Source organism: Pantherophis guttatus, chromosome 5 (genome assembly GCF_059756535.1).
Source record: "Pantherophis guttatus breed Tessera chromosome 5, ASM5975653v1, whole genome shotgun sequence".
Classification (NCBI taxonomy): domain Eukaryota; kingdom Metazoa; phylum Chordata; class Lepidosauria; order Squamata; family Colubridae; genus Pantherophis; species Pantherophis guttatus.
The window spans coordinates 33,035,753-33,056,249 of NC_142067.1; the positions used below are offsets into that span (position 1 = coordinate 33,035,753).

General features: G+C 35.0%; 2 protein-coding genes across 4 annotated transcripts in view; both read left to right on the plus strand.

Annotated features, from left to right (window-relative positions):
• The window catches only part of TBC1D23 (TBC1 domain family member 23), a 28,866-nt gene extending 24,167 nt beyond the window's left edge, over positions 1–4,699 (plus strand). For both annotated transcript variants that reach the window (XM_034412376.2, XM_034412366.3), the window contains 4 exons: positions 365–453; positions 801–936; positions 1,486–1,680; positions 3,146–4,699. In XM_034412376.2, coding sequence (XP_034268267.1) covers positions 365–453; positions 801–936; positions 1,486–1,680; positions 3,146–3,227 — 502 coding nt within the window. In that variant the 3' untranslated portion in view covers positions 3,228–4,699. The remainder of the gene's footprint in view (positions 1–364; positions 454–800; positions 937–1,485; positions 1,681–3,145) is intronic.
• A 4,507-nt stretch (positions 4,700–9,206) lies between these two features.
• Positions 9,207–20,219, plus strand: NIT2 (nitrilase family member 2). Of its 2 annotated transcripts, XM_034412433.3 has the most exons (11): positions 9,235–9,314; positions 10,838–10,908; positions 11,044–11,162; positions 13,167–13,287; positions 13,627–13,715; positions 16,026–16,119; positions 16,581–16,655; positions 17,560–17,638; positions 17,930–18,028; positions 19,456–19,511; positions 20,025–20,219. In XM_034412433.3, exons 2-11 carry the CDS (start codon positions 10,851–10,853, stop codon positions 20,114–20,116), a joined length of 882 nt encoding a protein of 293 aa, XP_034268324.2. In that variant the 5' UTR covers positions 9,235–9,314; positions 10,838–10,850; the 3' UTR covers positions 20,117–20,219. The 2 variants fall into 2 exon arrangements, with proteins under 2 accessions (XP_034268339.1, XP_034268324.2); XM_034412448.3 differs by lacking the exon at positions 10,838–10,908 and having other exon boundaries at positions 9,207–9,314.
• The last annotated feature ends 278 nt before the right edge of the window (positions 20,220–20,497 follow it).

Consider the following 20,497-nt stretch of genomic DNA (forward strand, 5'->3'; position numbering starts at 1 on the left):
TTGCTGAATTACAAAGCCCAGTGAGAAGAGGAGCTTGGAACTGTAATTTAATAATATCTGGAAAGCTACATAAACCCACTGAAGAGATCTGTGTTTTCTGACTATGCTTACTGAACTTTTCAAACCAAACTTCTTGTACGTAATACAGTCCAGCCAGTTCAGTGCTCTTTTGCTTGCTTTTCACTAATTCAGTACGGTTCATTGCTTTTGCACAGCCAACTACCTTTATCGAATTCTTTGACTACACGCACACAGATTTACACCTGGATCACATTGCATGCTGCTAATGAGAAAAATGCTTCGATAAATTATATTTTAAAATGAAGATTATTTTTCCTTTCTTATGTTCTTTCCCTGCCAATAGGCATGTCAGCAGCAGTGACCGAGTAGGAAAACCTTATCGGGGTGTGAAGCCGGTTTTCAGTATTGGAGATGAAGAAGAATATGATACTGGTATAGTAAAAGTTATTATAAGCAAATTATGTGTTGTAATTTCTAGCTAAGTCTGGAATTCTGTTATTAAAAAGACACTCTAATTGTGATCTGAAATTCCAACTGAATCTGCAATATTACCAATATCATTTTGGAGAAGCCATCATTCATCAGACTTCAGATACACCTTACAAAATCCGAAGGCTTTACAACAGAAAAGTGCATTGTTTGGAAAATCAAACAATGATGATGAGCAGCAGTGTTTTATTTCATGAATTTCAAATTAGAATGAAAAATGTTTTTCAAAATATGTGACAGAAATCGAAAAGATTTTGACCATGACAGCATTTTTTTTCTTTTTCAAACAGATGAAATCGATAGCTCTTCAATGTCTGATGATGATAGAAAAGAAATCGTAAACATTCAGACTTGGATAAATAAGCCAGATATAAAATATCATTTCCCTTGTAGTGAAGTGAAAGAAAGCGGACACATGTTTCCTAGGTATTGTTGCATTGGCTTTATAAACTTAATAATGTTTCTAATGCTAAAAAGTGGCTCCCTCTGTCTTTCTCTTTCTGTATGTGTGTGTGTAGGTATACACATACACATACACACTTTAGTATAGACAATTGCTAGCTTTTAAATGCTTCTGTAATTTTTCTGTAATTTGTAATTTTATGTAGGCTTCTATAATTATTTTCCAAATTAACCTTTAACCCTACTTAATAAAAAAAAATAGGGTGATTAATTAAGTGTCTGGATTAATGGCTCACAGATTGTATTGCAAATTGACTGCAGATAATCATTTCATAGCAGATATTTCGTTTTGGTCGTAGCATAATATTATATATTTGCACTTTTACCACAATATAAAACATGTCCACAACTTGATGAAAAGTCAATTGTAAACTTGCCAAATAACTGTTATGTATAGTCACATATTATTATTATTTACAAAATGCATTTGGCTCATGATAATAATGCTGAGGATGGGGAAGTATCTGTTTCCTGATATAATGCCAGTTATTTTCTGATATATTTTTTTTATAGTCACCTTTTGGTAACTACAACACACATGTACTGTTTGCGAGAGATTGTCTCTCGAAAGGGATTTGCTTACATACAATCTCGTCAGGCACTAAATGCTGTGGTCAAAATTACTTCCAAAAAAAAGCATCCAGAATTAATAACCTTTAAGTATGGAAATAGCACTGCTTCAGGCATAGAGATTTTGGCAATTGAGAGGTAAGATTTTACTATGATTACATATGAACTACATATGAATCATCCATATATTTTGAGGATTCATTTATGTATCAAAATGAAATAATCAATTGACAGTAATTTCTAATATTGTTAAGCACAGCCTTATTATATGGGAAATTATAAAGTCATTATATAAACAATGTCTCATATTTAATGAAAAATGCTAGTATCAGAGGTGGGTTTCAGCAGGTTCTGACCAGTTCTGGAGAACCGGTAGCGGAACTTGAGTAGTTTGGAGAACCGGTAGCAGAAATTTTGAGTAGTTCGGAGAACCGGTAAATACCACCTCTGACTGGCCCCACCCCCATCTATTCTCTGCCTCCCGAGTCCCAGCTGATTGGGAGGAAATGGGGATTTTGCAGTAACATTCCCCCGGAGTGGAGTGGAAATGGCGATTTTACAGTATCCTTCCTCTACCACGCCCAGCATGCCACGCCCACCAAGCCACACCCACAGAACCGGTAGTAAAAAAAATTTTAAACCAACTACTGGCTAGTATTTTTTTTGGTTTGATTTATATGCCACCCTTCTCCAGAGACTCAGGGCGGCTTACAATGCATTAAGCAATAGCCTTCATACTTTTGTATATTTATACAAAGTCAGCTTATTGCCCCCACAGTCTGGGTCCTCATTTTACCTACCTTAGAAAGGATGGAAGGCTGAGTCAACCTTGATTATATTACCATTCAAAAGGCTTAGCCTTCTTCAAGTTCTATAGAACTTTTTATACATTATTTAGTTGGCTAAACAATAGTCTAGAAATTATTACTCCTTGTGTTTTAATTAAGATACAGTTTAATCACTATGTTAGATCATGAGTGAATCATCTACATACATCCTGCAATTTTGTGATTCTCTTAACAGCAACATATTAATCAGTGTTCCATATAATTTAAACTTTTCCCAAGTGTAAAAATAAATTGGAAATTAGTTGCTAGGCAACTAATATTTTATATATTTATGTATTTATCAAATTTATGTAGTCTCCATTTTACAAGTAGTTACTCTGGGACAACAATAAAGTAAAACAAAAATATATAAAAACAATCATTATCAAAAATATACAACAGTCATGATTAAAAATAAAAGTCTCAAGAGAAAATAAATATTAACTATATCAGCGGAGCCATCTTAGAATGTCAGTGGTCTCCTGGGATCTCAGCCTAAGGACATAGCCATGTCTTGAGAGACTTCCAGAACATTATGCGGGTAGAGTCTGAAGGCGGAGTGGAAGAGAAATGACACACTGATTCTTTATCTCATTTCAATTTCTTTGGAAATCAGCATCACTGTATATCTATGCCTGAGTATGTGTGCCCGTGTGCGCATGCGCGTCATATATAAGGATCCTATTGATCATGATGCAATATTTTAATTGTACTATTTTATATTGTGAAAGGGATTTAGTATATTAACAAATGATGTTATCATTTCCATTTTTAAGGTACTTGATTCCAAATGCAGGTGATGCCACCAAAGCTATAAAACTACAGATTATGAAAGTACTGGATGCCCTGGAAAGCTAATAAGAACAGATGTTTTCACTGTGTCTTCAGAAGAAAGTGGTGGCCAAAATATTTTATGTGGCCTAAAATGACTTGTTGCAGCTGAATACTAACCTAAGAGGACATTTCAGTTTATTGATGGGAGTGCCTGGATAACCACTTTATGGTAGAAGTAAACTATACTTTTGAAGAGATTTTTTTAAAGTATTTTCTTTAACACATTTGCAAATATTGTTTGTTATAAACTTGAGTTATTTTTAAAGTAGCTTTGGAGAAGCTGACTTATTCGTAAGGAGAAAACTCAGTATATAGATCTGTTTGAAAAGATGTACTGTAGCCAGGCAATACTTTCCAATATTGGAAAATATTTGAACTACATAATTCACAATTGAAAACAAGACATATTTTTACAAGCCTTGAATATTTGGCTTGAACTGCTACGCATAGTATCAGGATTTGGCACAGTACTTGAGGCAAGGATCTAGGACTTCTTTAAAATAACATTACATGCTATCAAACTTGGGGCAGGTTTATAGGGACATACAATGTGTATGTAATTTTTAAAGTCTTCTATGAGGTTTAAGAGAATAGTTAAATTCCGGAAGCTTGAAATGGTAAGCAGCATACAGCAGTTGAATGTTAACAGCTTTATGCTCTAGAATGAAAGCTAAGGTTTACCAAAGTCAACATTAGATTGGGAAATGAAATCATAATTCATTTTTCATAAGAGAATATAAGAATTGGCTACACTAATGGACATGCAAATATAATCTTTCAGAAACCTGTTCAAAATCTGTCCAGCACTTACTAAACTTGCAATGCGCATGAGTGAAGCAAAGTGTGGAAACTTTATGTATGATGTCTTTAGTTTTTCTTTGAAATGTATCAGCTGAATACTATTAATAATGTCTTCAGTGCTTGAGATTAAAAAAATAAAATCTGGTGCAAAAATCCATAGTTTTTAAAGATAACCAAAATGGTTGTGAGAGGTATTTGAATGCACTTACAAGTCTCAAGGAAATCCTGTAAATGCTGACATGAAAGCTGCAAAACGTGAGAGTAACAATTCTTAGGATTTCAGTAGGTTGGACAAAAAAATAATAGAATATCTGCAGATCCAATCAACATGCCAATGGAAACTAAAATCAACTGATCTTCACTACCAACTCTTTTGAACTCTTAACAAGAATCATGTAGGCACCTTAATCCTGAAACCAATACTCATTTTTTAAAAAATAAAACAAGTATATAAATATGAATTGCATGAACTGCACTTTTGCCAATACTCCTATATTTATAGTTCTGTCCCAGAGCTGTTGCATTATTTTTTTCCCCTTTCTCTACTCTCCTTTTAAAAAGCAAATTAAAATCTCCTAGAGGTTTTCCTGCCTAATTTAGCAATGACACTTTTTTCATAATATTAATGTAAAGATGTTCGTGCAATTGTTTATAAAAGTGCTATTGTAAATAAATCATTACTACTTAAAAGCCAATTATTTGTCCAAGTCATTTGGATACAGGATGCTTGATCCAACCGTCATTTCCAAGAAATAACAATAATAAATCAACAAATCTACACTTCACATCATTAGATTGGGTTAATGCAATTCTAACTATTTTTTTTAACTCTGCATTCTTCAGTCTGTTCTGGAAGGTGAGGAATCTTCTGTGAATCTGAGTGCTTGCAAAGTAACAAGTGTACACTGGAAGTTTCAATGAATTCCATCCAGTGATACTGGTGAAACTTCTTTTTGCATTCTCTGCTATACAGTTTTTAGTGTGGGTAGCATTACTTCTGCTTAGCGCTGTTGCAAAGAGTGTGCAAAGGCTTGTACAGTTAGTTATACACACATTTAAATGTCACTTCCTTGACGTACCGGTATTATCTAAGATTCTAAGGAGTATATGAAGTTAATACAACATACTGAAACTCTTCTTAGTAACCATTTTTGGTCTAAGTAGGGTTTGGGTTTAAAAGACAAAGTGGGATTTGGAGTGTGGGGGACACTTGTTGCAAACACCCTAAAGCAGTCATGTCTTTTCATGTGCTTATGTGGCTGCCTCTGCAGCTGAAAACAATCCTCAAAAAAGAAGCAATTGCTCTAAAGTGTTCTGACCAGGCACTGGGTATTGGGTGGATTGACTGTCCACGGGATGTTCAAGTTATATTTTGTCTTTGAATCCTAATCTCTGCACTGCCCACTTTCCTCTTTGAGCCAAGCTTATTGTCTTTACTTTTACTACACCTACATTACTATTCGAGCAGGCCATGAGCATTGGAGCACCATTGTTATATACTTTATTAAAAGGGTTTATTAGTTGTTCAACAGACGATGGTATTTAGGAAAAGCAAAGCAAAACAAACTGTAACTGCAACAATGAAAGGAATAAATACTGTAAATTCTATGTGTGGAAGAAAGTCTAACATAACTGGCAGAAGAACAAATTCTAGAGCCACTTAATACAGAACAATGGAAATTTAACAAACTAAAAGGCCTGTCTATATAACACTGTCTAAGCCCAAAATAAAACCTTGGGGTAGGAGGGCTACTACTGAAAAAGTCCAGTCTTTCAACAACTGCCTACTATATGAATTTATCATGGGAATGCTAACTGCCATATATGAAACATAAAATAAGTGATATGGTATTAATTTGTGGGTGATATTTTTGGTCCTGGTCTAATTTAATGTTCCTGATTTCACTGCTAAAATAAGTCATAAATATTTAAAGCGAAGCAGTGTTTTCCCATAAAGCTATGAATTTCTAATTTGATCACTGATTAAATGTGCTTAAAATTACATTGTCGTATAAACGTGTAAGATTGCAAACAATTTTAATGAAGGTAAATCTCATAATTAATCTAAAACAAGTATGCTTTTAAGATACAGTATTTCAGTCTGCAGTCCTTAGAACATTGCAGTAATTAGTGATCACATTTGACTTGCAACAATTGTTTTTGAATGCTCAAATCCATATTTTACTACTCAAAATTATCTTGAAATAGCAATAGCACTTAGACTTATATACTGCTTCATGGTGCTTTACAGCCTTCTCTAATAAATATTGGAGGCAATATGCTTACATAATCAGCATATTGCCTCCAACAATCTAGGTTCTCATTTTACCGATCTCAGAAGGATGGAAGGCTGAATTAACCTGGAGTGGTCAGGATCGAACTGCTGGCAGTTGGCAGTTAGCCTGCAATACTGCATTCTAACCACTGCACCATCATGGCTGTGCTGCACTTTTTAAGTAGAAAAGATCAGCATGAATGTATGTTACATCTAACTTACAGTCAATCAGTGCTGCTTGCAACACCTTATCAGCTCTCGCCACTTGCAATTTGTTTCATGGCTTGGCACAAAGGTGCTTTTCAAAAAGTCAACTGGACTTTCTTGGTTTTTTTCTTTGAAAACATTTCACTTTTCATCCAAGAAGCTTCTTCAGTTCTGGCTGGATGAGAAGCAAAATATTTTCAAAGAAAAAAACCAAGAAAGCCCAGTTGCCTTTTATAAAAGCACCTTAGGGACAACCATGACGTAGATGACTGAGAATCTCCATAGACATTTTCATGACTTGGGAATGGCTAGGATTGAGAGGGCTGGAGGTATAGCCTTGATCCACGGTCAGAAATTTATGCTGAGAGCATGCTCACCTTTCCCAGAGACACCAATCTTCCCTTGAGATCATGATCAGGTAAATGGTTCACACAAGTTGACAACACATAAAGAATTATTTGTTGACCATTTAGCTTTCTTGATTTCAATGTAGTGAGGTTTTCCTTAGGCATACACACACATTGCACTCTTTTTGCTCTCAGTCACAAATTTTACTAACTGATAAAAGAAATCGGAGAAGAGTGGGAAAAACAGCTGACCTTGGTGAAGTTAATACATTTTACAACATTTTTAAATCTGTATTATTTATTATGAGTGTGTGTCAGATCTATGGGACATGATTCTGAAGGATTACTTTAGAGGCCTTTTAATACACTGGGGCCTACACTGATAGTTACTTAGGAGAAAATACATGACATCCTCAACTTGTGCCCAAAATTTATGTTGTTAAGCTAAACATTTGGTAAGTGAGTTGTGCCCCCATTATACGACCTTTCTTGCCACAGTTGTTAAGTGAATCACTGTAGTTAAGTTAGTAACATGATTGTTAAGTGAATCTGGCTTCCCAATTGACTTTGCTTATCAGAAGGTTGCAGAAGGTAACCTGATCCTGGGACACTGCAACCGCCATAAATTTGAACCAGTTTCCAAGCGTCTGAATTTTGATCATGTGATCAGGGGAATGCTGCAATGGTGGTGAGTGTGAAAAATGGTTATCAGTCACTTTTTTTAAGTGCCGCTGAAAGTTTGAATGGTCATTAAATGAACTCTTGTAAATCAAGGACTACCTGAATTGAGAAATATTATTGGTACAGAGAATATGCCTAAGGCTTCACATCATGAAGTAGAGTTGCCAACTGAACAAAAAGTAAACAATTAGACAACAGATTTTTGCAGGTCTAATTCCTCATCTTGGCCATTCTCAGCCCAATAACATCACCACTTACAAAACATGGTCATTTCTCATCCAACACACTTGGAAGGTTCCAGATCAACAGGGAATACACACGCCAGCACCCATTCTAAAAAATAGATTAAAAATCTACAGTATTATAATTTTAAATTGAAATTCAACACAAATTATTAATAATATTGTTTTATGTGTTAATTTTTACAACAATATTAACATAAAAATATCACTGGCTCCCTACAACCATTACTTCATATATTAATTCTCTACTAATTTGTTGAAACTCCCTTTGATGGTCACGTTGGTAGCATCAAATTCTTTAATAAGAACACTACACTAAAGAAGTGCTTTTATTACTTTTTTTTTTTTTTTTGCAGCCTATCTCACTCAAGGCAACTCTTAGAATCATTCTTAGATTGTGAGGAAGATTAAAAACAAAGCAACCCCCCCCACTTTGCATACTTGACATCATGCAGAGTTTACATACTGTACCTCTATCATGACCTCCCTTTACCCATTTTTGACTGTAAACCAGAATATTTCAAGTTCTTGAACTGTTTCTCTGACTTTGGTTACTTTCCCTCCCCCCTCCCACTTTGGTAAAGGTGCAAAACAATATCCTATTTGAGATGCAATGATCAGAAGAGTACAGCATTCCAATCAACCTTACTCCTTTTTACACAAGGGCATCATATTTGAAGTTTTATTTAATGTTTCATTCTCAATATGTTTTCTTAAATAGTCACATTCTGGGTTTACATTTTCATTGAGCTACGCACCAGGATGAGTTGCTCTCAGCTGAAGTTCCATTAATAAATGTGAAATTTGGTCTTTATAGACAGCAAGACATGCAGCTCTTTGCACTGAATTACATTTGCTATCTTGTCATTCTTGTTTTACTTTAGGTCAGAGGTCTTCAAACTTGGCAGCTTTAAGACTTGTGGACTTCAACTTGTGGAGTTGAAGTCCACAAGTCTTAAAGCTGCCAAGTTTGAAGACCTCTGCTCTAGGTGGTATTCAGTATATAAGAGGAGAGCTGCAAAATCCCAAATGGCTGCTAAATGGCAGCAAATAGGTTTCTATTGTAGCAGGCGTCTGTATCTTTGTAGCTCAGATATGCTCGTCTGATTAAATGGAGTACAGCCTTGTTCATGACAGCTCGCTCTCTCTACAGGGCTAATAATTAGAAATTCAGCAAGCTTATCATTCCTCTTCGCAGTTTTCCATGACGAAATATTGGGCTTTATGCTTTTCACAGATTTTCACATACTACAAAAGCCCTGACGGCGGAAGCAAGGAGGAAATAACACAGCCCTTTTTTTCAAGGATAGAGAATCTGGAATCCGCCCAATGATCTGGACTTCAACTCCCATCATTCTCAGAGACACTATTGAGAGCAAGGGCTTGTGGGAGTAGTGTAAAATAAAAATCGGGAAATAAATGCTCCAAAAAGAACTACATTTCCTAGAAGCCCTTGCTCTTTTTGGGCATGCGCTGTGTTCTCTAAGGATCTTTTTTCTGGACAGCGGCAATCCTTAGTGAACCAATGTTATGCAGCTGGTGAAAGGAGTCATGGCCAGTGAGTACCGTAATTTTTCCTACAAGGGGAAATTGTGTGCTCGGGTAGTTCAGTTTCCACTGAACGCTTAATAAGAGGAGAGTAAAAGAGAAGAGAAACTTTGTCTCTGGCCTGAGGCTTGCCTTCTGCTAAGGGAAGATGACTGGCAGAGGTGCTAAGTTCCTTTGTGTCTAATTTTTGAACAAATTTAACTTAGAAACCTGCCAGTGCAAATTTATGTAGGTTGACGTCGAGCTGTAGTCGTGCAATGGCTTGGTCTGTCTTGGGTGCGGGTGAGGAGAGCAATTAAGAAAAAAGGTGCTGCTTCTGTTTAAGAAAATCTTTTCTCTTACCTTAAGTACTCTTTTTTTTTGTAATTTTGGATAACTTCAATGGAAGTTATCCAAAATTACATCTAATATAAAGTTATCCAAAATGTGCATCTAAATATAAAGAAAAAAACCATTAGCAAATATAGAAATCAATTTATCACAGTAACTTTCATGAATCAGTCTATACTTTAAATTGTATTTGTTTATATGTATGTATGTATGTGGTTCGTATGTGTAATTCCCAGGTATATAACTATGTTAGTAAATTCCATTCAATCGGATCTGATTCTCAAAGTCTGCCTGGACAAGTAGCTAGAGTTTTCTTGGCAAGGTTTTTTTCCCCAGAAGTGGTTTGTCATTTTAGGACTGAGAGAAAGTGACCCAAAATCATTTCATGGCTAATGTGATCTCCTGGTGTCTATCCTGATGTCTTAACCACTACAATAAACTGGTTCTCATTTACAGTAATATTTTAAATGAATTTATGTCTATTTATTATTAACATTTAATACTACAAATTAACTTATCCTCTAACTGGAGCACTTTGATATTTGGCATGTCTCTGAGTTACTGTGCAATGAGCTGTAATGTTAAATGTGTTACTCAGTTTGCTCATTTGGACTCCAGTTATAAAGTACTAAAAAGTAAGTCTATGTTATTTGTACCATCGGGTTGAGGTGCAGGAAAACATTGGTGATAGGCAGTTCTGCTATTCTGTCAGTTTTGTAAATTATGCTCCAGTAAGTTCATAAAAGATGTTTTGGAACTTTTTTTGGAACTCTTTTTTTTTATCTGAAATTTTGGGAAACCTTATAACTACAATAATTTTATAGCATTGTGCACTCAAGAAATAACATTTTATGATCATGGAATGATACCAAGATGTTTCATTCCTTCTGGCTACTTTTGCTCATGTGACCAGATAAATTGAGGATGGGCAATCTTTTTGTAAGGATTTCTCAAAATTGATAATATGGTTTCCCTAAAATAGTAATATTGTTATTTTTAAAGGCCCAATTCACCCCTACACAGTACATTTTCACTAACATGTTTTTAACAACTGCATCATAGAGTTTGCTAATGTTAAACTTTTATTCAACACAATTTATATAAGGAAGAGAAAGCAAAGCTTTAGTTGTTGGGATTGGGTTGATACAGAATTATGATTTTAATCAAGAGTGCTGCTTAACCCCTCTTTTTTCTTTACATCAGTTTCTTCATCTTGATGCCATCTAGCTACGTAGTTACATTGAGATTCCAGTCCCTGTTCAACATGATCTTTGGTACCCTGAATTTTTTAAGATTTTTAGTTGCTTAACAGTGGTCTGGGAGGCAGGTGTAATTTCTAATTGAAAATTGATGGTAGGATTTTTTGTTTTTCTTCATAGCTGATCCTTTATCTTTTTTTTTACATTTAGATTTTCGTTTAGCACTCATCCAGCTCCATGTGTCTGCTGCCAAAACAGAGAACTTGAACAGAGCCTGTAGACTTGTGAGAACTGCAGCAGGACAAGGAGCAAAAATTGTAATTCTGCCAGTGCGTATAACTTTTTTCAAAAATTACTCTCCAAATTCAGATTTTATTTTATTTTTACTGTTCCTGAGCCCTACACTTGGTGTTTACTTTTTCTCCCTGACATAGTTAGGGATTTCTTTTCAAGATCAGAATGAATATTAAAATTGGGCTTCAGACAAACACTCACTGCCGTAGCTATTCCTGCATCTATATGCTACTAAAACTATCCTGCCGGTTGATTTCTAACTTTCAAGTACCCAAAGAGTGCATCATAGCACAACAATTTTTAATCAAGGTATCTCAAATCCACTACTTTAAAGAATGCACACCATGTCCAGGACCCATTACTCCTGTGTAATTGAAATTTCAATGTTTTTCATGCCAGTTGTATTTGCAAAATTGTGGCTGTTGCAGCATTTTATGTTTTTAAAACATTATTTCTTGTTTTATAATGTATTTTTCACATATTTTAAAGTTGATATCTTGTTGTTTTTCTGCAGAGCACTGGGCTCTTTCCAGATGTTTTGTGGAAATTTGGTGGTTTTGTGATATTTTTCTTGGCCATGTGACCAATATTTTAGAAAATGTGGACAGTTTATTTTGATTTAAAAATGGGTTTCATTCTGTTTTCAAGTGAATATTAGAGCTTCATTTGCAGTGATAGAAGGCAAACTGGGATATTAATGTGTGTGTGGGGAGAGACATTTAAGTAATACCTGTGGCCCAGATGAGTTTTCCCATTTGTTGAAAGTGCTTATCTCTGACTCTGCTTAGTGAAGTTGAAACTTGTATCAGATGTAGCCAAAATCCAAGGCCTTATATATTAGTGGCCCAAAGCCATGCAGCAGCTTTCATGCCTGAAAGAGGCCAACCAGCCAGATGCTTGCTGACTACACCCCAAATAATTCGATGTCTATCCAAATAGTGATCCCAAATAACTCCATGTCTATCCAAATAGTGATCTTAATTAAGCAACAAAATCAGAGCAGAACTTCTTTGAACAGCAAAGGATTTATTTGCTTATGATATTTGAAGCCTAAGTTTATAGATCAGACTAAGCTATAATGTATGTTTTGAGTGGCAGAGGTTTCCTTAGCTATTAAGCCGAAGATATCACATTATGGCTTAGTGTGCTGTTGAAACCTGTAGAAGCTTATTCATTCAGGTAGTCCTTGTCTTATGACCATAATAGGGCCTACTGATCACAGTAGTAAACTGGGACTAATTTTACAATATTTTTTGCAGCAGTCATTAAGCGAATGTGGTGGACATTAAGCGAACCCATTGTATGCTGTAGGGCAGTTTTTGCTGGAAACTAAAAGTAAATGCTAGTTTCTGTCAAAAACATAAATCATGGTCACATGGGTCATGTGACTGGGGGGCAAACATCACAACTTCAAAATTGGGTTGTTAGTCCATTTTTGGGGGTCAATTGTAACTTTGAACTCTCACTAAGCAACCTGTTATAAATCAAGGACTACCTGTACTGTGGTGAAGTGTAGTATATTTTTTATTCTGCCTTGATTTATACATACCCATCCACACAAACACCCACACAAACTCAAGGCGATAAACATACCTGATATTCCTGCCTCCTATTTTCCTCACAACAACAATCTTTTGAGATGGGTTGGGCTGGTAAAGAATTACTCACACAGTTAGCTTTTATGCCTGAGAGAGGCCAAGAATTCCCAGTATCCTGGTTTCTAGGTAAGCAACTTAATCGCTACACCAAACTGGTTATCTCTCATGATTTATAATGTAGTATGACTTCATATGTTATGTGAACCAGGTTTGTATAATTCCAGTATCAGTTCAGCCATTTAGCTTCCTCCAGCTGGAAGAAAAAAAAAGATATTGAATTAAGTCTGCTCCAACAAATCTATTGTCATGAGTGGTTTTTTTTCTTATGGCCAGTCATTTTTGCATTTTATATTTTTATGTTACTTTTTAAAAAAAAAAAAAAAGATATATTCCTTAAATATGTTTACATGGGTGTCTGACTTACTTTGGTTCTCGTTATAGGAATGCTTCAATTGTCCCTATGGCACAAAATATTTCCCAGAATATGCAGAGAAAATTCCTGGAGACTGCACACAGAAGCTCTCCAATATTGCAAAGGAATGTGGTATATATCTCATTGGAGGTAAATTGTTATTTTTAAATTTTACTTTTGTATATAAATACAGCAGGGGTGAAAGTTAGAACCAGCAGGTTCTTACTGATTCTAGAGAACCGGTAGCAGAAACTTTGAGTAGTTCGGATAACTGGCAAATACCACCTCTAGCTGGCGCCAGAGCGGGGTGAGAATGAACATTTTGCAATATCCTTCCCCAAGGAGGGGAGGGAATGGAGATTTTGCAATATCCTTCCCCTGCCACACCCACCAAGCCACGCCCACAGAACCGTTAGGGGAAAAAAATGGATTTCATCCCTGAAATAGAGCCCATTTATTTGACTAAATAATCATCTTTGTTTTTAACAGGTTCTATTCCAGAGGACGATGCAGGAAAATTGTATAATACGTGTACAGCTTTTGGTCCTGATGGCACTATGTTAGCTAAATACAGAAAGGTAGAAAAAGAAATTCTTGTTTGTCCCTTTTTCTTTCAGTTTGATAACATTACAGATAGTCCTTGACTTACGACCACAATTGACCCCAAAATTTCTGTTGTTAAGTGAGACCTTTGTTGAGTGAATTTTGTCCCATTTTACAAATTTTCTTCCACAGTTGTTAACTGAATCACTGCAATTGATAAGTTGGTAACATGGTTGTTAAGTGAATCCGGCTTTCCAATTGATTTTGCTTGTCAAAAGGTTGCAAAAGGTGATCACATGACCTTGGGAAAACAGCAAGAGTCATAAGTATGAACCAGTTGCCAAGCATCTGAATTTTGATCATCTGAATCATTGGGATGCTACAAATGTTGTAAATGTGAAAAATGGACATAAAGTCACTTTTTCAGTGCCATTGTAACTTGGAAGTGTCACTAAATGAACTGTTGTAAATTGAGGATTACCTGTATCTGCCTCATTTAAAATAAATAATACAATTCTTTATTGAGAGAAGCGTGGATGTCTCATTTAGATATCTTAGTAGAATCCTAGAATTATTTCTTTTGTCACATTTTCCCTCCTACAGTTTAGGAATAGATTTTACTTAAAAACAACTTTTAAAAATACTGGAGTTTAGCTTGAGAATCTGAAACTTAGCACAGGTTCTAATTTTTATAGAAGAGCTCAAGGTCTCTCATTTCCATTTTCATATCTGGATTTAAATTGACTGCATCTGAGTCTAGGGACTTTTGTTCATTTCCCTATACTGTCAATATCACACAATTTTATTTCTTTTATGACTTGTATGACAGTGATAATAGCAAAGAGATTTAGGCTAAAGCTATAAACTGAAATTTTAACTTGTGGAAACGTTTTTGTATTTACTGCAATAAACTGGAAATATTAAACAAAACTAATTAATTTTCTCTGACTTCTTCCAATGTATGAGATTACTTCCAATAGTAATAATTGACAGATGGTAGGTAACAGAGGTTAGTGTGCATGTGTCAAAGAAGTAACTGAAAAACAAGGACATTTCAACACATTGCTTCTGTCACAATCATCCACTCCTTGTTAACTATATTAACCACTAAATTATTTACTGTTGCAATGATCCTGGTTTAATTATTTCTAGGAAGAGCTGGTGGAATGCCATTGTAATTTAGGCAGTCATCATACCCATTAAACAAAACTTCTGTGGTGCTTTCTGAAAGTTAAATATTTTCAAGTGATCTAAATGAAGTATAAAGAGCCTTGGTGGTGCAGCAGACTAAAGTGCTGTTAGGTAGCACTTAGCTGCCAGCTGCCTCCAATTACTGCGAGTTCAAATCTCACCAGGCTCAAGGTTGACTCAGCCTTCCATCTTTCTGAGGTAGGTAAAATGAGGACCGGATTGTGAGGGCAATAAGCTGACTTTGTATATAAAAAAGAACACGGCTTAGGGAGGGCCGAAAGCCCTACTAAGCAGGTATATACAAAAGTATGAAGGCTATTGCTTAATGCACTGTAAGCCGCCCTGAGTCTCCGGAGAAGGGTGACATATAAATCGAACCAAAAAATAAATAAATGTGTTGCTTGTGTATACGGTATTATTTGACATGTTATATTGGTTTGTACATATAGCTGCATTAAGACAAAGTGTACTTCAGTTGAGAAATACCGTTTCCCCTAAAATAAGCCCTCCTCGAAAATATTTAAACACATGCACAGCTGGTCCCTGATATTTCCTCTGGTTAGGGTTAGGGAGAAAGAGCTGGAAATCAGATAAGACGGCAAGAGAAGCCCCGTCTTGCTCCACGCGCCCCAAAATAATAAGACATCCCTGAAAATAAGGCCAAGCACTTATTTCGGGGTTCAAAAAAATATAAGACAGAGTCTTATTTTCGGGGAAACACAGTACATGAATTTCTTGCACTTTCTGGCAACTAGCTGCCTTGTTTCCCATAAATACCCACCAAGTCAATATCTTGCCATTAAAAAGCATACCTTTTTTCCAGACTACTGGCTTAAAGTTTATTTGAAACTTTAATTTAATTTAACTTAATTTAGATTTAACAGAAATGTCTTAATGTTTTTTACTACTCACAAGAAGCTAGGATCAAAATGGTTGACTCTCAATGTATCAATCTCATCTTTCAGTTTAGTGATTGGTCATTTCTTCCTGGACAAAGCTTTTCTCTGTGTTTAATTGTAAACTGATGGTCTGGCATAGCAGTAGTTGGAAGGGCTCAATGTACCATTGCATTCAATGTGCCATTCTGTGAATTTGGGCAGAGAATATGCAATTAAAGAATCTTTAAACAAGAATTGTCTTCACTTTTAAAACAGATTCATTTGTTTGACATTGATGTGCCTGGAAAAATCCGATTTCAGGAATCAGAAACTCTGAGTCCGGGTGACAGGTTTTCTGTATTTGATACACGTAAGTAAAGGAGCTTTGTTTTTGACAGTGAAAACTAATTCACTTTCAGATTTTTTTAATGTCATTTTTTTTTCTAAAGCTAGGATTTTATTCACGATTAACATTTATCTTAATGTACATTCAGTTCCATCATATTTGATTATAAATTATAGTCAAATGTACCATTATAAATGTTTAACATACTTCATGGTGCTGGAGAAATTCTGTGAATTTCTCTGTATGTAACTACTTATTTGCAGAGTTCTTAACTCTATTTTTAGTAGAAAGATATGAATTGATGAAATATTTAATTCCTGAGATGAAACTTGTGATTTAGAGCAAACTTGCTATATGGATATTATAAATCAGGATTCCTTTCCTCTGACATAATAGATACTTTATACAAAAAAACTAGCATTCTAGAGACATCAATGTTGATCTATAGTAATAAGAAATGTCTTGCATGTCTTGTTTTGATGCAGCATACTGTAAAATAGGAATTGGCATTTGTTATGACATCCGATTTCCTGAGCTAGCTCAAATCTACACCCAGAAAGGTAAAATTGAGAAAAATAAATCTTACCTCCCTCCCTCCCTTCTTCCCTCCCTTCCTTCCTTCTCTCTCTCTCTCTCTCTCTCTCTTTCTTTCTTTCATTAAATGTACATGGCTATCCATCTACTAGAGCAGGGATCTCCAAACTTGGCAACTTTAAGACTTTTGGACTTCAACTCCCAGAAGTCAAGTCTTAAAGTTGCCAAGTTTGGAGACCCCTGTACTAGAGAAATCCAGGGCAGCAAATAAGGATAAAAACACTCATTATATCTTATTAATCCTGGCTCAGTACTTAGGGGAAAAGGCAGGTCTTCATCATTTTCCCGAAGGCCTATAGTGTTGAGGCCACTCCAATTGTGCTGCAATTGGATAGAATTAGAACGAGTTCTAATAGGTTTTCTGCTTCAAAACGGCAACCATTCCACTGGCAAATCAAAGCATCATTTCCAAGGGGCCTTTTCTAGAAGTCAAGTGGTGGTGATGATGGTGGAGCAGGAGGAGCAGGATTATTTAAATATATTAGCTGTCCATCTCCAGTAAATACTAGTGTACAAAAGTGGAAAAAAACAAAAAACTAAAAATATAAAAACAGACAGTTCAGACCAAAATGATCCAATAAACAACAAAATCAACAAAACATAACAGAGGCTTTAAACCAATAAACATCAACCCTGGGCCTGGGAGCAAACCATTGTTTTCAATTATCAGTTTAATTTCAATTATCAGTTTGGAATTCTAATCTGGCAGGTTTTACTGCAAACTGACTTCTTAAAATTATACTGTCAAATATACTTCACAGACTCACCAATGAAAACAAATAGAAAGATTGACTAAAGTGTAGCAAATCAACAGTGATAACTTTCTGTTGCCTACGTTGATCATATTGTCATCCTATCTTCCTTTTGAAGGTTGCAAACTCCTAGTATATCCAGGGGCTTTTAACTTGACAACTGGGCCAGCTCACTGGGAACTGCTGCAGAGAGGCCGGTATGAATCAATTTATTTGTGCCTACACTCATTCCTACATTTGTTACATTGAAATGACTCTCGGTACTGTAACTCTTGGTTATTGTATTTAACTTTTTAAAATTTAAATTCAAATTATGTTATCCCATTTGCTGATATTTTAGATACTTGTGATCTAATGTAGTGCTTGCTATTGAATTTTATTGAACTAAAAAACCCAAAGTTTTCCATATTTAAGAAATCAAGTGCCACATTTTTAATTCCACCTGAAAGGACTAATTGGCTGATACTCTTCCTTTCCCTTTTTGGCAGAGCTGTGGATAACCAGGTCTATGTAGCAACTGCATCTCCTGCTAGGGATGAGACAGGATCTTATGTGGCTTGGGGACATAGTACAGTAGTAAATCCATGGTAAGTAAGAAAACAAACTTCTTCCACTAATATATCACAACTAACAAGACAAAATTGCTAAATTAAAATGTACAGTATTTTTTTTTAAAAGTAGCAATTACCCTCACATGTTCCTAAATCTGGCAGAATGAATGTTCAGCATTATCTCTATGGTGCCTTAGTAGAAAAAAATTGTACCTTTGCCCTGATCGCTAAAGATTTCCTCCTTCCATTTTGTTTGAATTCACAGATAACCTCATCAAAGGATAATTTTTACTTCAAATATATTTTTAATGACATGGCTGGCAACACATTTAGGTATTCTATTCTCTTTTTAATCATTTGAAAATCCCCATGCCTGAAATATGTTTCATATTTTTGACTAGATTTTTTTTTAGAAAATGAAAAATGATTATAAAACCATTGATGAAAGTATCAATTTTGTATCATTACTTTTAGTAATATCATCCAACAGTACAGGAAAAAAGGGAGATGCATATGAGAAAGAATGTATTTCAGTATCTAAGTTCAAGCCTACATTATTTCAGAACTTATTGCTTTATAATCTTCTGCTATAAGAAAATCAACAATACAGTTAATAAGTACAAGAAAATATTCAAACAGGTTAGATTTTACACATTGTAAAGTTTTTATCTTGTCTAAGATGAATTTTAGTATACCTGTTTTACCATTGAAATGCTAACACTTGCTCTTTTTTTCATGTGATTTCTTTTTTTAGCTGGAAAGCAAAGATCAATACTCTATAAGCCTTGAAATGATAGGTTCATTCCAGTTCCTTTCTGCTTTCTGAAGCAGAACTTCAGAAAAAACATTTGCATTTTCTGAAATAGTGCAAAATAGACACAGCCTTTAGATACCTCATAGAAAGCTGAGGCTTACAAGTCCACAGCTTGAAGTTGTGAAGTCCACGAAGATAAAAACAAATGTGGAACATATTCACACATTCCTGATCTGTAATATTGATTACTTTAGATCAATCTCCATTAACTCCTGGCCATCAGGTATGTTAGGACTACATTTGGAAGGAATTATTTCAGCACGTCACAGTTCTATCAGGATTAGGAAATATTATCTTAAACTGAAGTACATTGTGGTTGTCTTTATCTTTTAACAAGAAAGGAAGAATTGTGTAGGACTTGAAAGCACATTCTTTTTTCATTTATCAGATTTCTGTATTGCCTTTGAACAAATGCAGGTTAAATTCTGCTAAGAAGCAACTCTGAGGAAGAAGTGATTTTTGCCAATTTCTGCTCCTTGAATAATGTGTCTTCCCTATTTTTCAATCTCCATTCATTAAAAGTGTGGAAGAAGTGCATTTCTAGAACAGTTCTAGGAGGTGCCCCTTGACGACCAGCAGGGGAATAAGAAATCAGTAAGGTCACACTATGGCAATACATGATTTGTTAAACTTTTGTTTTCCTTTCTAGGGGTGAGGTTATAGCCAAAGCTGGCACTGAAGAAACAATTGTCTATGCAGAAATAGGTGAGCTGTTAGGACTAATTTAAATCTTACAGAGGCTCTTGTAAATTAGCTAAGTAGTTCTGTCTCAGTTTTCTGCCTATTAGTTGGAATATTGATCATATTCAGAAGGTTGTAAGCGTGAATAAGCGTGAAGTCATTTAAGAACTTTTCATCTATAAGAGGTGCAGCAATTATAATAGTTCAGTCTGTTGATATAAGATTTGCCTTATGAAGATGTAAATATACAGTATTACCAAGTCAATGCATTGCTTCAGATTTGGTTGAGAATACATATATCAGAATTTGCTGGAACATAATTGCAGCTCTTTCCGGTAATTTATTAAAGCATGCATCATTTTATAGGATCATATAGCTCTTAGGGGATGCTTTTATTTTGACCACACAACACAGGAAAAATACAGATGCTTTAATTAGTGGTTAATAGGAAATGTGTTCAAGCTACGTGTTGTATAATCATATCAGTATGGGAAGGAAACAGAATTGGGATTAATATGGCTTTATTTTTTTATACAGACTTAAAGAAGGCTGAAGAAATCCGTGAACAAATCCCCATTCTTTCTCAGAAACGATCTGATCTTTACGCTGTTGAAGCAAAAATTGTATGATTCTAATTTGGACTGACACTTTTTCTAATAGCTATTACTAGCTAATTCAGTGTAATAAACTAGTAAATCAAGTTTATAGATAATTAAAATTATCTCCATATAATGGTGAAAGTTTGAGTTTACAATTTTTTTTAGTCTGCACAGATTTTGGACATCTTGTATTGCATTAGAAACTTTTCTGACACTTATACATATAAAAATATTTTTATGAAAATGGAATAATCAGTAATATTAAGAAATACTCAATTTTAGACAATATATTTTTACCAAAATAATACTGGATAAAAGCAGAAAATTTCCATTTTTGTTAGTTGACCTAAATTGGTTACTCCTGAAAATTCATTATCAAATAAATGCATGCTTCTTTTAAACTTTGGTGTT

Bases quoted from the DNA above. Each gene is read 5' to 3' on its own strand.
- NIT2 (XM_034412433.3), top strand. From the start codon at position 10,851: ATGCCATCTAGCTACGTAGTTACATTGAGATTCCAGTCCCTGTTCAAC. The intron at 11,163-13,166 runs GTGCGTATAACT...TTCTCGTTATAG, and splicing joins CAAAAATTGTAATTCTGCCA to GAATGCTTCAATTGTCCCTA. The intron at 16,656-17,559 runs GTAAAATTGAGA...TTCCTTTTGAAG, and splicing joins TCAAATCTACACCCAGAAAG to GTTGCAAACTCCTAGTATAT.